The following is a 17,660-nucleotide window of genomic DNA, read 5'->3' as shown; positions in this document are numbered from 1 at the left end:
AAAATAATAAAATGAGGGGGGGGGGGGGGATGAGAAAAAAATTTAATTAAATTTATCCTAATTTAGTAAGTGATCAAGTAATATGGGCCAATTATTTTTAGTAAGACGCCCATCTAATATACGACAGAGGGAGTATCTTTTACCGAGTTTTCAATTATATAAATTTTATTTTGAGATTCTATTAACAAGTTTAAATCTTGAAAAGTAAAAAAGTATCATATAAATTGAAATGGAGAGCAGTACTTTCTACCTTTGGTAATTTTTATATGTAAATATCTTACACGACATATTTAAAACTACTAACACTCATATATACTCTTATGTCCCAATTTATATGACTTATTTTTATTTTTACTCAGTTTCAGAAAAAATGACACATTTCTACCTTTAGTAATAATTTGTTTTTAAAATGCTCATTTTATTTTTAAAGAAATAATTTATAGTCACACAAATATATATGACTTATTTTAGATCACAAGTTTCAAAAGTCCTTTTTTCTTTCTTAAATTTCATGTCAAATCAAATCAACTCATATAAATTGAGATGGAAGGTGCGGGCGATATTTGGAGAGAGAGGCGAGAGGACATATCAGTAATTGGAAAGCAAAATTCAATCTAAAAAAAGACTGCCAGACATTTGCATTATATTGTTTTAAGATTTGAGTAATTAGCAACAATTTTAGGGCAGGAATCATAGCAATAACAAAGCCAAAGCACAAGTCCAGAACTACTTCAGTTAAAGAATAATCAAAGAAAAAGTAATAAAGGCACGATGTTCACAAAAAGGAGGTCAGCAGACAAGCAATTATCTCTAACATATTATTACAATATGTAGAGTTGTTGGTCTCTAAAAGAATCTGATATGCAAATGATCCTTGAAGAACTAAAAGAAACAAATAAATGGAACCAAAAAACAAAAGTATAGCAGAGTCAAATGCCATAGAATTTGATCACTAAAAGAGTGCTGTGTTCAATTGCCTATCACGCTGAGAACGAATGAGGTCAGAAATGTTTGCTAGGATGGTGGAGGAGGTAAGTTGCATGACTTGTTGGGGCGATGAACTTGTTCAGCGCGATTAACAAGACTTAGGTTCTGTGACTTTGAGATCATGCTGACCATAGATGGAGTTTCATACATGGCGGCGCCACTATTGCTTGAGCTACCACCTTGCAGTAATATTTGTGATGTCGTGTCTCCTCTAGTTGTCGCTCTTTGCCAAGAATGTGAGCTCAAACCTGAGAGGACGTAAGCTCGTCCAGTTTGTTCATAGCGCTCCCTGCTTACCATCCTCTCTCTGACTTCAGTCAATTCCATGTCAAGCCAGCTACAGAGAGCATCGCCTGCTTGAGCAGATACAGAAGATAGAAGAGTGGCTCTTCGGTTAGTTAGCGCGGCTTGAGCAGCCTCAAGATTTCCCATTTCTGCCAATTGTTGTGCCTCTGCAATGGTTTCTGCTACTGCCAGCCTGTTTATCTGCCTATCAACCTCACAACTTATTACCACATCTGTAGGAGACAGCACTGGTGGCCGACGTATCTCAACTGTCTCACCCTCCACACTGACCATCTCTTCCGATGTGGTATTCTTGTAACTACATGTAATTTGCAACAGAGATGTCTTTGTTGCGCCTTGCTCAATTTCAGCTGAGGGAACAGACAAGTAGACAAGGAATTCTTTTTCCTCATCTGCATACAGGTTTCCAATGTTTATTACCCCTTGCTTTCCCTGTTCAGAAATTTCACTTGCATATCTTCCTGAAGGAATGGATCCAATTTCTACTCCACGTGATGCTGACCGAACAGTAAGCTTGAGTTCCTGGACTACAACACTGAGGAGACCACCAATACACATTGCAAAGGCATCTTGAACAGTACCAACAGTCTCAATGAACGAAAATGTACCACCTGATGCATCTGAGATAGCATGCATAGCAGAGGAATCATGGTCTAAACCAAATCCAAACGTATGTACATGGAAAGTTGGCAGCTGTCCTGCTGCTAGTCCTTCTCTATTGCGAGGACAAATGGAAGAAGGCAATAGATTCAGAAAGTCGGGACCTGAGGTTGCATTAGAGGATCTGCGGTTCCGAGGACTCCGCCGTTGGTTGGCATTATCACCGTTATAGGTGTCTCTCCCATCTGACAAGAGAACAATGCTTGCAACTGGGTTCCTTTCACGTCTTTCTTCAAGAACCCGAACCCCCTTCTTGAGTCCTTCCACGATATTTGTCCCACCATTTGCTGAAATGGCATTGACAGCCAGTGCAGCCTCTCTACGCCCCTGTTCTGTCATCCTTCGCAAGGGGAAGTTTCTTTGAGCTCCTGATGAAAAGGTAACAATAGATAGACGGTCAGAAGGCCCCAAGTTATCTATGACAAAACAAACTGCTTGTTTCAAGAGAGTCAATTTTGATCCAGCCATGCTGCCACTAATATCTAGAACTGTGACCAGGTCAATAGGTGCACGCTCTTGGTGCCGAACATCATCAGCAAGTGGGGGTGCCCTTACTCCAACAAGAACAGCAAATCTTGACATACTTCCAGAAGCAGCAACTGCAGAATATTCAGGAAAAGCTTTCAAGACAGCAGTCTCTGGATGAACTGTGGAAGGGGAGGGGGTCTGATCCACAGTGATGCTGGGAAGATGTTCATCATCAGAGAAGTGAAGGGGCTCAGGAAGGGGCAGAGACACGGGTGGTGGAACACGAGGAATGTTGTCAAGGTAATTATCTTCAAGTGGAGAGACACGAGTCCGCCCAGCATTATTAGTGTTTACATCAGTACTGAAGGACGACATGAGAGGAATCTCTTTCCATTTGCATCTGCAGATGGGGCAGAGGTAGTTTCCATGCTTAACACTGTTGGCAATGCAGCTAAAGTGGAATGAGTGGGCGCATTCAGCAGTGAATATCGCCTGACCATTCCCTGCTTTCATACTCCCAAGGCAAATGGCACATGTTCGCTACAATCACAATAAAATAAAGTGGCAAATTACAGTTAGAATATTGTAACCAGTACATAATTATGTAACATGCTCAACGAGGCAAATACATAATCACATGTGCTTAATCACTTCTCATTTAACTTAAGAAAAACTTTGGCAAATACATAATCATATGTGCTTAATCACTTCTCATTTAACTTAAGAAAAACTTTGACACTTTAGGTATATCAACTCAACCAAGCAATTGCAACCTTGGGCACATATCATTTCAAGTCACAAAAAATGAGAACATAGACTTCATTGACTAACTAGTCATTGTTAGAATAAGCTATTAGAGTCATTGGTTATAAGGTATTAAAACTTTAAGAAATATTGACTGAAATAACATAAATTGTTTAAACAGTAAGGACTTGTGAATAAAATATACTTGAGGTCATCTAGAAAAAATTTGCCAAAATGAAGTACTGATAAAAACTATTGAAATATTAATCTTATGCATTTAGCAAACATAATTTAGTAGAAAACTGTAAGCAAAAGTTTAGCTGTATGGAATTCATCACCTCTTTGTAAAAACAACCACTCATGACTTTTCTAGGGAATCATTATTCTATGATAACATTGTGAATAAATCAAATAACTATGGTCTTGATCTCAAAATTACTTAAAGAGAGGTCTTGATGATAACAATGTGCAAACAATACAATTGCATAGGGTTAGGTTGAGTTAATTGAGCAAACAACTATTAATAAATTATATCATGTTGTGCATTAAAATGTATAGACCACCCAAGTCCTTATGGAGAACATTTACACCAAGTATAGGTCCTAATAAAGAGGTCTACTAATCCAGAAACAATTAAACTAGCAGTAACCAGTTCAAAATTTATAAAAACTAACATACAAGTCCAAGTGACTTTGTTCAAGTATAGCTCCAAATCAAAGGCCTATTAAACTACCAAACTTACTTTTCAAACTAAAAAAAAAAAAAAAAAAACACTCCAGCCGACCCAATTTATGTGACACTCTTTCCTTTTTAGTCATGTATAGAGGATCTATGACTTATTTATATCTTTTCATACTTAAACTTCGTGGTCAGTCAAACGTCTTCACGTAAATTGGGACAGAGGCTGTACATAAGAAGGAAACACGTAATGTATAGGAAAATAATCTTCCTATAGGTAGCAAAAGTCAATTATAGATACGTTTAAGCTATCACCATTTATAATACTAGATTTCAGAAATGGTCCAACAACATGGACATACACATAGCTGGTGGCGTAGGAAAATGTCAAAAAGATCTTAACCAACAATAAAAAAGATCTCCAATTTGTCAAAAGCTGAAATCATCATAATTCCCAGCTAACCCACAAATAAGCAACCAATTATATTAAATTATTAAAAATAAAATTATTAGCAAGTGTTAAACATTCATTAGTACCTTAATTAATAGTGGTTGTACACTAGGTGCCATTTTTTAAAGAGTAGTAGAAAAAGGTATTTCTCACAAAGTCAAAACTTTAGAAAAAAGGCCTGCACGGAAAGCCAAGAAAGGTAATCTTTTTCTGCTTGTGGAATGACCTTTTTGACCTCTAGAAGAAGGCGTTGATACCAAAGTAGAGGACAGTATAGTAATTTACACATACATTTCGTCATCTAAAACCTTGTAAAGCTGAATTTCCAATAGTTTATTCACTGATTAAGATCAAGCCAAACAAACGTGATAAATTAAAAATAGAATTTCCAATAGTACCCCCGTTACAGATCCCAAAATAACGTGAGAAACCGTAAATTTAGCAAAAACAGGTAGGTATTTTCGTCCAGAAAAGTTCTCCTTCTATTCCATTTTTGGCAAAGCACAATTTTCTGCTCACCGTTCGCGATGGTAAGACAACAGCTGTCATCACCGGTGTTGAAAATTGAACACGCAACCAACTTCCGGTCCGGTCGAATCACATAGATAGCAAATCAAACACGCCGGAGAAACCAAAAACAAGAAAATACAACCGAAAATACACAAAAATAAGGAAAAAAGGATGAAAAAAAAAATCGAAAAGAAAACGAACCTTAGAGGATCGGGAGGTACTACTGAAACTTCTGGTGAAACGGGAGAAAGTGGATGAAGATGCAACGGAGGACGGCCGAGTGGACGGTGGCGATTTGGCATCAGAGGATGCATTTTCTGGAGGAGATTTAGGTTGCCTAAACGAAAGCGCTTTTTGGAGTTTGCTCCATGAACCTGACATTCTTTCTTTCAGCTCCTTCAACAGAAAGAGAGTGAGAGAGGGGAATTGATGTTAGGGTTTGGGTTTGTAAAATGGAAGAAAAGTAACGAACGTGAATTTGGAGAAGAAGAGATGGAAGAGGAGAGGAAAAAACAAGAAAAATTTAGGATTTTGAAAATGATTAATATAATTTTATCTCTTTTTTTTAAAATATAAATGAAAAGGGCAAGTATGATTACGGCTGATTTCATTTAATTACTCCTTCCGTTTTATTTTACTCGATATTATACTGATAATAAAATAAATATTTTGTTTTACTTGTTAGCACATTATAAAAAGTATTACGAGTATTATTATTTTTCATACTACCATGAGGCCCCATTTGAATATGACAAATGAAATCATTATTTGAAATTAAGATTTTGTTTTAATATGAGTATAATTTTAATTATATTTTTTCTTCAAAATATAAAAAAATTATAATTTGTGAAAACTATTTAAAAATAATAATTTTTATATGATTTTATCAAAGGAGCAAACTATAGTTTACAAACAAAATATTGAAATATCTTATATATATATATAAGGTTAATTTTAAAATAACCTCTAATTAAAATATTTTTAAAATATATCGTGAATTCAAGAAGCTAAATAATATAAAACGAACATAGTAATTTTTATTCTTGATTTGGTACCATAAACGGAAGGTCTTTTCGTCTTAGCATATAATAATTAAATATAGAAGATTTATAAAGATTAAAAACTTCACGTTATTAAGTGAGTACCATTTTGAGTAATAATAAATAAGGTAAAAGAGGTGAAGATGGAAGTAATGTCGGGACTTTAATTTCATTTATAGTAGTAATATCTTCATATTTAAAATATCTAGATCTTCATTGTTGACTTTTGGCCATTTTACAAATTGTGGTCACCCACTTATTAAAAAAAAAATATAAAAATCTAACCATAGTGTTAAAGTTAAGATAAGATCTCTACTAATAAATTCAACATATTTATTTTAGTTTAAATAGGCAATCAAAGTACTACTAATAATAATAAATACTTAAAAAAACAAGAGTATTCACATATACTTTATGAAGTTAAAATAATACAAACTCGCTTATTTCAACATTACATTCTTAGTGTCTGTTTGGATTGACTTATTTTATGTGCTTTTGATTTTTAAGTAGTTTTTTTTTTATTGGAGGTGCTTGAAAAGGTTATAAATAAAGTTTTTTTTCAGCACCCATTTTTTAACACAAGTCAAAAGTAAGATATCATGTATTTATGACTTTTAACTTTCGACTTATAAGTTATTTTTTATAAGCTCATTCAAGGCCCTTAATATATGTTCTATTTTGCGATTTACATCATATTCTAGTTTTTTATGTGTGTGATTTGCATCCTAACTTTTTTTTCTCAAAACCAAACTATCAATCACCTAACTTTGTTAAAACATTAAGCTAAGAACATTTGCTTACCCACTTAGAAAATATCGAAAGCTCATTTCCTCATCCATAGTTGCTCAAAATGGATCGACAACAAAGGTGAAGATCTAGGATAAAAATCATCAAAAAATTAAAAAGATAGGATAAAGTGAAAATCACAAATTAAAAAACACACATTAAAGGTGTGCAAAACGTCATACTCTCAAGCATTATTTAGAGTACAATGTAGATAATAACCATGGTAGTTTTAAATGTCAAACAAATTTCATTTCTTGTATATTTATGGTATGAGTAGAATTAAGTTCTGAAATAATTTTCTTATTCATCTCTAAAAGATTTTTACTTTGCCTTATTGGTGACTCGAATTAACAATCTTAAAATTGAAGAGAAAAGATGTTTACCACTTAAGCAACTCTCTCGTGTCAATTCGAGAAAATTGATGTGTCTTTTATTTATTTTTCAAACTCGAAAGCGGCAACTCTTGGAGGTATGAACAAGTTGAAGATGTAGGGCACAATACAAAACGCCAATCCCTTCAATTCCTCTCACACGAGACTCTCGTGACAAAATGATGTTAATAATCATTGAATTCATAATATTTATGTTTTATGTTTATATATTATATAGTAATTATAATAATAATAATAACAACTCACTTTTCAAACTCCTATATTACTTGAGATCTCCTAAGTTACTTAGTTGATTAATTGAATGTTACTATCAACAAAGTCAACCTTGGGAAGTAGTTACTTTTAGGCACTTTGAAAGCCTCTTAAGAATGGTCAAGAACTACTTCATCCATAACCAAAAGGTTTTGGGTTCGAGTCTTTTTTGGTATGGAGTTACTTTTATTAGGGAACGTTTTATCCCGTGTGAGGCGTTCCAGTGCAAATTCGAATTTAATCGGACTCTAATATGGATATCGAACACCGAGTGAAAAACAAAAAAAAATTAGTAAGAACTCGTTTGGTCATGAGTATTATTCATTTTTTTCGTAGTATTTTCTTACTTTATATTTCAAAATTAGTGTTTGATTATAAAAAATTTAGATCCAGCTTTAGAGTTGAATTTCAAATTTGAAAAATTGTTTATATCTTGTTTTCCAACTCCATCTTCAATTTCAAGTCCGAAAAGTGTTCTCTTCTCTTATTTTGCAAAAAAATATCACCGAACATAACTTCATCATCAACTCTAACCTCATAAATTTAAGAAAAAAGTAAAAAAAAATAAATTAAAATATTTAAAACTTATGATCAAAGCCTGCTAAGAATAAATGCTTTTGAATAACACATAGTATAGAGTATATACATAATCAAAGAATAACATCTTTATACACATGGAGAATAAATTGACTTACTAGTTGTGATCACTATTTTGAAAAAAATTCATATATCAAAAGGATGCTGATAAAGAATATGAAGTGTTGTCCAGTTTGTTCTTTGAAGTAATGCATTAGAAGAATACTCCATATTTTAATAAAGAGTGTATATATATATATTATACATCGTGTAAGTAATTTTTACACCAACAAATCACATTACAAATTTCACATGTTAATGAGGCTTATTTATACATATATATATTCTTTAATTTATGTAGGTTCAGAATTTTTATGTTGACGATGTATATACATTAAATCAAAAATAGAAACAAAAATCACAAGCTACTTCAAGTAAAAGGACAATTAAGAGACACCAAAAAGTTACCAAAGGTCAAATCATATTTCATTTCTTTTGACATTATAACTATTAATTAAAAGGGTTTATTGATTCACTTAGAAACCAAAATACACTACTCCTATTTCCTAGCTTTCAATGTGTCCGATACTCACATTGGAATCAAACTAAATCCGGATTCACCCTCTCTCAATTCTTACTTATCTATCAACCTCAAAATTGGTATAAGAATAATCAAGTACATTCAGAAGGAGTTTGTGGTCCAAAAAATTTCATATTTGCATTTGAACAAGTTGCAGTAGTGGTCTGTTGGCCATTCAAAGTTAATTCTAAACCCCTTAGCTCAATCCCTTGACATGGTACACTTTTGCTACAATCAAGCACTACTCCCTCTTTTGAAGCTGAAGTTCCTTTTATATTTATGAATTTTACATCTGAAATTTGCACTTGTGAATCACCCTGTAATCAAATATATATAATTAATATACAAGCTAAAAATGCATTTTACAAACAATAAATGTTAAAATTCATATATTTTCAAATCTTTCTATAACAAAGTCGTTTGTACACATCATTTGATTGTTATAACAAGGCCGTTTGTCCATAGATGGGTGAACTATCTTAAAATAGTTGTATTTTATTTTGAAGTGGGACAAACAGAGAATTAACATTATTTGGGACAGTTCGTTCATTTGTTGGCAAAGTGTCCATTTCTGTCTGTGTTTTTAGAGAGGGTCCTTTTTGATATGTGATGCTCAAAAAGTGTTCATTTTGAGGTCTAACTAGACAAAATATATAATATAACAACATGAAAAAATGGTTTTTTAAAAAAAAAACTTGATTGTTATTGAAAGTTATTTATTGATCTCTGAATTAAGAAAGATCAAATTTGTACTCCCTTGGTCTAATTTATGTAGGCAATATTTGACTAGATGATACAAGAGAGAGAGAAAAACTATTTTTAAAATTTGTAATGTAAAACAAGTTATAAATATGTATGTGGCAATAAATCTTCTCAATAAGAATAAAATAATGATTTCAATAAAATTGAAAAAGAAAAATGTGTCACATAAATTACGTACCTGATTTTTACAAGATGAGTGAGGACAATAATGTTGATCAATGATGATAGGATTTTCAACATAATTCATATTAATATTATCAAAAGTGACATTGAAAACTTTGCTAGGAGGTGAAGGTGCCCAACTCTTTATCCTTAGTCCATTTTGAGTTTTCCCAATATTACAATTTGTCACTATAACTCCATTCACATCACCTTCATTTTGGTATTTTCCTAAACTTCCAATGCTAATGCCATGTCCAGGCCCACAATTAACCTCAGAAATGTGAACATTAGAAGTACCAGGCCCAATAGAAACACAATCATCTCCTGTCGAAATATTTACTTTGTTAATAATTATATCGTTGGAGTCGCCTATATGAATCCCATCAGTATTTGGGCTTTCGTCCGGTGCTGTTATGGTCATGTTCTGAAAATGAACTCCTTTGCTTTTATTAATTTGGAAGTGGAAGAACTTGCTGTTGATTGATGTTATGCCTTGTATTAAAGCATTGCTCATGCCGTTGAATTTTATCGACTGTTTATAATATACAAGAAATAAAATGTTGTTAGTCCATAATAAAATGTTATAAAACCATTAGTTATATCAACTACTTATCAGCTATACAGATATTTTGATTGAATCATAAGAAAAGAAAAAATATTCAATGGTTATATCAAGTATTTTAATGAAAATATGTTTACTACCCTACGTTTTCCCAGTGAATTGGTTCAATAGGGAGAAAATCATATATCATAGCATAGAATTTACATTGATTCATAATGGAAAATTTTATGTTTCTAGTAATGACTATAATAGTACTTCCATTAGTTATATTTGAAATCTCTATTGAATTCCAAAAAGATATTTTAAATTTTTAAATAAAAAATTTACTACTCAATATCTTTGGACCATCTTATTAACAAAATGGGTACATAGTGAATAGTTAGTATACACATATATACAACATATACAATCAGAGTATATAGATAATGTGTACTTCAGTCATGTTGATAAACTAGAGGGGGGAAGGGTATCTTTTTCTTCTTTTTTTAATTTCTTTTAGTTGTGATTTTCTTTTGTGTTTACTAAGAAAATAAACAATTAAAAGGGAAGAAAATATTTAATATGCAATAAGAAATATTTTTTTTACCGAAGGAGGATTTGGGCCGTTGTCATTATATAAGGACCATGCAGATGGGCCTTGACCATCTAAAGAACCTTCTCCATTAATAGTCAGCCCATCAATATGTTGAAATAATATCCAATAATCATCTTTGCATTTACCCAAAGGAGCTTTCAAAAGTCCATTAATGTTAAAAAAAGTTGGGCCTTTGCAAGGCCCATTAAATGTTAATGTATTCAACAAAAAAGTTCCTATTGGAATAAGAATTGTGCCTCCTCCATTGTTTTGACATGTTTGGTTCCATGCCTTCAAAAATGCCTACAAAGAAACAAAAAGACTTTGAGAATCATGATTATGATAATCGGCAGATGTATAATATATGTATTACATGTGTATATTCTATGTATATTAACCAGAAAGGGTAAAAAGTGAAGAGACATATACATTGAAAGAAGTTATTTATCTACGCACTGTAATTATCCACCAAAAATGCGTCGCTAACTATTTTGGACAAGGGTAACTCTATCACTGTATACATTATCAGTATATTGTAACATATTATAGCATTTTGTCTATCATATTTTCTAGATTACTAATTTCGACTATTGTGATTTTACCTGACTACTATCAGTCTTCCCATCAGGACTAGCACCAAAATCTTGAACATTAAACACTGAGCCAATAGCATGAACTTGAGAAACCTTAATTATTATCAAGAAAATGACAAATAAAGAAAGGGAATGAAAGAAAAAATGGGAAGAAGTCATTTCTTGTATTGTTTGATTTTGTGTTTTCCTTCAATACTTGTGGAAAATGATAATTTTAAGTTGGGCAATTAAAAGTGATTTATTGGAGTATTTATTTAGTCAAAATTTTATAGTCGAAAATGGAAATGAAACAAATCAAATCCCAATTTTAACGTGAAGATCAATCAAATTTTAACGAGGCATCTCACTTTCCACTTTATAAATATGTTATTAAGTTATATGGATCAACTTAACGATTTTTACATTATACTTACTTAGTATATAACCTTACCTATAATTAGTATAACAAATATTCATATTCAGTATTATTATTCGTATACACTATGTCAACCGCCCTTAATAAGATAAATGTATCCTTTGAGATTTATGTTGAGTTGCTTTTCTTATAATTCTTAATCACTGAATTAGGCAAAATAATCTATGGGTATAAAAATACCAAGTTGATATTTTTACACTAGATAATAGATTTTTATGATCACAATTGCTTAACATATATTCGATTATTTATAGGAGATATGGAATACATAATTTCCAATAAACCAAAAATATGGTATACTGTTGAAGTATATGATAGAGATTGCTTTGCCTTTTTTCTTCTTTTAAAAATCTTTAATAAGAATCCTATAATTGATTAAATCAGTTTTTTTTAAAAATAATAATAATAATAATAATAAATAGACAAAATATTAAGTTGCAAAACATTACGCCAAGATTCAAGGTTAATTGATTTTATTTTATTTTTACCATTTTGGTATTTTGTTTGAAGAGATGAATGAAATAAGTAGAGGATACGACTTTTTGTAACATTATTAGCGTTTGGAGGGTTAAATGAATTTTTTTTTCAAATGAGATTGAGGAAATATATATAAATACATAAATAATAAAAAATTAAAAATTGAAGATTCTCTATTCAAATTCACTCAATTTGACATTTGGTATTCCAAATACAAGAAGGAGTAAAATTTACCTACATATAAACAAGCGAATTAGTTCGCACTCAAATGATACAATTTCATTACCAATATGATCAAAACATACTTTAATCACCAATTCGTACTACAACTTCAACAACAATAATAATAACAACATACTCAGTATAATTTCACTGACTCTCACAAGTGGAATTTGGGATAGTATAGAATATACACGAACCTTATTTTTACCTTATCAGGTAACAATATTAATACAACTTGAAAGAAAAGAAATAAAAAATATCATTCACAATATGATAAGTCTTGAACTTTTACACATTTGAAGTATTGTCTTGTTTGACAATATGAGTTGAAGAAAAAGGAGCAGTAACATAAGTACCAGGTGGTGGGGTGGGTACCCCAAAGACTTGGGGATTGGTTTTTAAATCTTGTCTACCTTTAGCTCTTCCAAAGAAAAAACATCCAAATCCAATAAGAATTGTGAAGAGTATAAATGGAAGAGAAATAACAACAACCATACCCATCTCTCTTTTTATTCTAATGTTCTAATTTCTTTGCTTTTATTGGAGTATATAGAGAATATGTGTAGATGCTCAATTTTTATAGGTGGGGGATTTAATTGGATTGTAACGTTAGGCATAACGTTCTACTTTTCTAACGGTTACTTTTTTTGTTTAATTCTGAAAAGAACATGGTATTATGTTTGATTGGTTGGTTAAGGGTAGGGATGGATGCGGGGTTGGTTGAAGTGGGTTTTTAAAAATTAATGTAGGGTGGGCGGGTTGCGGGGTGTGGATATATGGGATTATATGTGAGTTCAAACTTAATTTTAATTTTTTACATGTTATAATGTGATAGAACATTATTTATTAAAATATTAAAAAAAAAACTACTAAAATATTTAAGATAGTAAATGAAAATGGTTCAATAAAAAATAATTCAATTTTTTACATGTTCGTATTGACCTCTAAAAATAAATTTTTAAGTCATTATCCTTTAATTAATACAACTTAATGAAAAGATGAATTTTATTTTTCATATCAAACTTAATTAGAAAAAAAATTAAAAAAATTATGGGGCGGGTCTATGCAGGCCGGGTTGAAAATGAAAAAAATTGTTATGCGAAACATAGTAGATGTAAAATATGTTTTAAGAGGCAATTGAGTTTTTAATCATGCTAAGGCATTTAATCCTTTTGTATTATTCATACCATTAATTTTCATATATTAGTAATACACAATATACAATAAAGTTTGTATAACTAATGCAAACATAAGCTAAAAAAATTATACCAGACAAAGTATTATTAATACACAAAACTAATATATACCTTATTTCTTATAAATCATTATTTATCCATGTTATGTTGTCGTCTTTGGTTGAGTTAGGTCCATTAATTTGACCATGAATATATATTACTTTTTTCCGAAATTAAATTTCAAAAATCATATTTAGCCATAAAAAATATCATAATTTGTATTTACGACTGAACACAAGTTCAATTTGTTTTTGCATTTTATCTTGATGGTGAGGCGGGAGATATGTCTGGAAAAAAGCAGTATATATAAGGAAATGAAACTTGAGAGTTTTGAACTGCACTAACCATTATTATTTATTTGAAACATTGTTTGAATTTGGAACAGACAAGCAGACCTTACTAGTAATAGTTCTTCAATGTAGCTGGTTATTTAAAATGAAAATTCATACTAAAACAGATGATCATAATAAAAAGTCGGAGAAATTCTACTGTTCTTCGAAATCAATTTGCAGGTTCATCAGCTTCAGGAGTCTCTTGTTCAGCTTTCTCTTGCTCAGCTTCCTGCACTTCCTTCTCTGTCTTCCTTCCTTTCTTCGATTTATAGTACACGCTCATGAACGTTCCGATAGCTTTGTACTTCCTTCTGCATTGCTCGTACAGACTGTTATCAAACATCCTCCAGAAATTCTTCTCTGTCAGCTCAGTCACCGCGTATTGAGCCTGAAATCCATGGTTTTCTATCAACCAAAGCTCAAGTTGGCGGCATTTCTCTGAACCATCAAATGGCTCACCCCTCAGGACTGCTCCCGGAACATAGTAGACACCAATATCAGTGTACATTTGTGCATATTCGGTGTCACCCTGCCTTTTGTGTTTCTCGAATCCTGGTTCAGGGTAGATCATTGGTCTCACAGGCAGCTTGTAAATTCTGTGTGGGCAGAGCCAAATGGGATATACCTAAACAAATTCAATTCAATTCAATTCAAATACAATGTGTATGTACCAAAATGTGCTTTAGTCTTGCACGTGGAAAGTTAAAATTGAAGAGCTGCCAAAAACCAAAAAAACGGACTAAAGAAAGAAGTAAGACGAACAAATTTTAAATGGAAATGGGTATTATAAGAGTTTTACCTCCATCTCGCGGTGAACCCATTCGAGACAATCGCCGACCTTGTAAAGAGGAACAAGCAGATCCTGAATGACATGATGGTCATGGTAATAGTTTCTAATAGCCTCACTTTGTGTGGCTTTGAGCAGAGCAATCTTTGGTGGCATGAGCCATCCTAAGAGGAACCTAAACCAGAACTGATCACCAAATGGAAGAATTAGTTTCCCTTCCCAATACAACGATCTCGTGTGCCTGTGGTAGTAGTCCCTAGTCGGAATGTACTCCACAAACTCCCCTCTTTTCAATGCGGTTTGAGCGTGTTGGTAAAACCATGGTTTGAACCACCAACCATAATTGTTGATTACATTACCCCTTCGTTTGGCTTCATTCCTCGAAGCATACATACCGGTCATCATAACACCTTCCGTTGGACCATAAATCATGCCTTCTACCATCTCTGGAACTTTAGAAGGATTGTCCTGATCTCCATCTTTAGGTGCAAAAGAATCCGCGTAAGCCTGTGCAAGCTCTTTAAGATTACCCCTTACAGGTTTGTAGGTAAGTTTTACGTATTGATCAACTGGTATAAGCTTGATTTCAGCTGAAACAAGAAGCCCCAATGTCCCTTGAGACCACGGAATAGCGTAGAAAAGATCAGAATATTCGTTGTCCTTTGTAGCTCTAACAACCTTTCCATCAGCTAGAACAACCTCAAGTGCTACAACAGTGTCAGAGAACAATCCAAAGATGTGAGAACTTCCTTCGACCCCGAACCCATTGATCAAACCTCCAACGGTAAGATCATCAAGCTCAGCAAGAACTGCAAGGGAAAGATTCATTGGGATGGCGACCCTTGACATTTGGCCCATATTGACAAGAGGCTCAACTTTGGCAACCATACGTTCCGTGTCAATATCAAGTATATTTCTAAACTTAGAAAGATCAACTTCAAAATGACGAGCACGTTTATAGTCTACGTTTCTCATTCCAACAACAACCCAAGGAGGCCTGGCCGTGCAGACAAGACCATCCTTTTCTGCATTCCTCTGTTCAAGGCGCTTCACAACCTCTTTAACATTCTCATCGTGTTCCATCTGGCGTTGCTTGTAAGATTTCTTCTCAGACTTCAAATCCCCAAGATATATGGAGAAGTAATACAAGAACGAGAATGGAAGGACAAAAAAGATAACAATGATCCATCGGAACGAAAGAAGAAAGTCCACCAACTGGATCTTCCTCCTAGGGTGAACGGTGGCCGCGGGGGCCTTAGCATCCGACATCTTGGAAACTTGAGGACGTATAACTGTTACAACGACGAATCCAAGTTATGAACCACAGCCAAGAAATGTACTACTACTTGTCATCCATCAATCACATATAGCAATTGAGCACTACTTTTCATATAAGAAACTCAATGCTATTGAAATAAACAAGCTCTTCCAAAAACATAATGCTATTCAAAGTCAGATTAGCAACATGATATAACAAGCATTTGGCGAAAAACGCCAAGTTCAGTATAATCTTGAAACTAAAAGTTGGAAATTATGCACAATATAACCATTGACTGTCCATTTTCTTGCTACTAATTTATCATTGTAAAATCAACTGATGTAAAGGTAAAATTGACTAAATATCGAGTCGAATGTCTGAATGGTCACTCAACTTATACTAATTCACCGTTAAACGTCACTAATCTAAGTTGTCATCCAAAAATCATCTAACTTTTTGACTAATTGACCTCCATGGTCATTTTAATTAGAAATATAATTTCAACTCTTCTTTTTTATATCCTCAGCCTTACAATCCTCTTTCAAAAATATATCATCCATTCACAACAAAAACAAAAAACAAAAAAATGCAGAAAAAAAGAAATAATCCATTCGGCTTTCTCAATAATTTATTCAAGTTTAGGGAAGAACAGTAGTAAACGAAAACAGAGTAACTAATGACATTTTTTGTTGAAATGCAAAACTAACAAAATTACTAATATATGCTTCTAATTGCAGCATTTCCAAAATAAGATTATGCTTCTTCACTTCAAAATTAGTAACTCATTCCACAACAATATAATTTGTTCTTCACAAAATTTAGTTTCAACACATTGGTCTATACAAATAACTTCAAAAAAATTAAACCCAAAAACTTCAGCATGCATGAAAACTCATGAGCAACAAATTAATTTGTTCTACTCTAAATATGTCATGCATTGTACAAAAAAAATAGCATAATTAACTACCAAATTCTTAACACTAATTATGATTTTTCATGAATAAAATTAGCTTGAATTTAACAAAATAATAATCATACTGAGAAATAATTGAGAAGAGATGAAAAATGAGTACCTGATAATTTGATTGCAGAGTGTAATCCCCAAAATGAGAGATGGTTTTGTAATGGTTGAAAGTGTGCTTTATAGAGAACTTACAAGTTACAACAATAGGGGTATTTACGGAAAAACATGTCATTTGGTTGGTAGGGGAGGACATTGACAAAAAATGATACCATACTGATTACACTTAGTAAATTAAGCGTGAATTATTAGTTTCATTCTTAAATTATTTATTGTCTTAAAAATATCTTTTTTTCACTCTACCAACTAAACTTTAAATAATATATCCCTGATCTTACATCATAAATACACTCTCCAAATTCTCGCTAAATTCAAAAATATTTTCAATATTTCTCTCTTTTCGTATGGACCATATCTATATTTAAATGAAATGATGAAACAAATCAATCAAAAATATAAAAATAAATATAAAAAAAACATTTTATAAGTGAGACTAAGTTCTTTAGCCCACCATTTAGCCTACCAATCAAATGACCCCACACTACTTTAACTATAATTGTTAGAAAATGTACAAAAGTATCACTATAATTTTACATTTTTTATTCCACTTTTGAAGAGTCGTTAATTATTCTTTATATACCGTTAAATGTCATTATAGTAATAATATCATTTGAAAAATACATAATTATCATAGTGAGGTACTATTTAGATTTTATTTTTGAAGAAAAGTATGAAATATAACTAGTTTAATGATTTTGAATATAAAAAAGAAGCAATATATTTGTTAATTAAATTAAACGCTAATGGGCATTCATCGTGAAGTGATGTAA

The 17,660-nt window shown here is 32.2% G+C and overlaps 3 protein-coding genes across 4 annotated transcripts; all 3 read right to left on the bottom strand.

Moving 5' to 3' along the window:
- Window positions 1-774: 774 nt before the first annotated feature.
- Window positions 775-5,351, bottom strand: LOC102584962 (uncharacterized). Its single transcript, XM_006352989.2, has 2 exons — window positions 5,006-5,351; window positions 775-2,961 (listed from the first exon to the last, which is right to left on the bottom strand). Exons 1-2 carry the CDS (start codon window positions 5,183-5,185, stop codon window positions 1,015-1,017), a joined length of 2,127 nt encoding a protein of 708 aa, XP_006353051.1. The 5' UTR covers window positions 5,186-5,351; the 3' UTR covers window positions 775-1,014.
- Window positions 5,352-12,149: 6,798 nt separating this feature from the next.
- LOC102584641 (uncharacterized) lies at window positions 12,150-12,731 on the bottom strand. The gene has a single exon (XM_015311140.1). The coding sequence runs from the start codon at window positions 12,696-12,698 to the stop codon at window positions 12,486-12,488; it is 213 nt and encodes a 70-aa protein (XP_015166626.1). The 5' UTR covers window positions 12,699-12,731; the 3' UTR covers window positions 12,150-12,485.
- A 1,022-nt stretch (window positions 12,732-13,753) lies between these two features.
- On the bottom strand, window positions 13,754-16,971 carry LOC102584296 (delta(24)-sterol reductase-like). Of its 2 annotated transcripts, XM_006352987.2 has the most exons (3): window positions 16,883-16,971; window positions 14,564-15,843; window positions 13,754-14,389 (listed from the first exon to the last, which is right to left on the bottom strand). In XM_006352987.2, the coding sequence occupies exons 2-3, from the start codon at window positions 15,818-15,820 to the stop codon at window positions 13,934-13,936; spliced, it is 1,713 nt and encodes a 570-aa protein (XP_006353049.1). In that variant the 5' UTR covers window positions 15,821-15,843; window positions 16,883-16,971; the 3' UTR covers window positions 13,754-13,933.
- Between the last annotated feature and the right edge of the window lie 689 nt (window positions 16,972-17,660).

Source organism: Solanum tuberosum, unplaced genomic scaffold (genome assembly GCF_000226075.1).
Source record: "Solanum tuberosum cultivar DM 1-3 516 R44 unplaced genomic scaffold, SolTub_3.0 scf00141, whole genome shotgun sequence".
NCBI classification, from domain to species: domain Eukaryota; kingdom Viridiplantae; phylum Streptophyta; class Magnoliopsida; order Solanales; family Solanaceae; genus Solanum; species Solanum tuberosum.
Note: the sequence above shows the minus strand (reverse complement) of the source record. Positions and strands in the feature narration are given on the sequence as shown.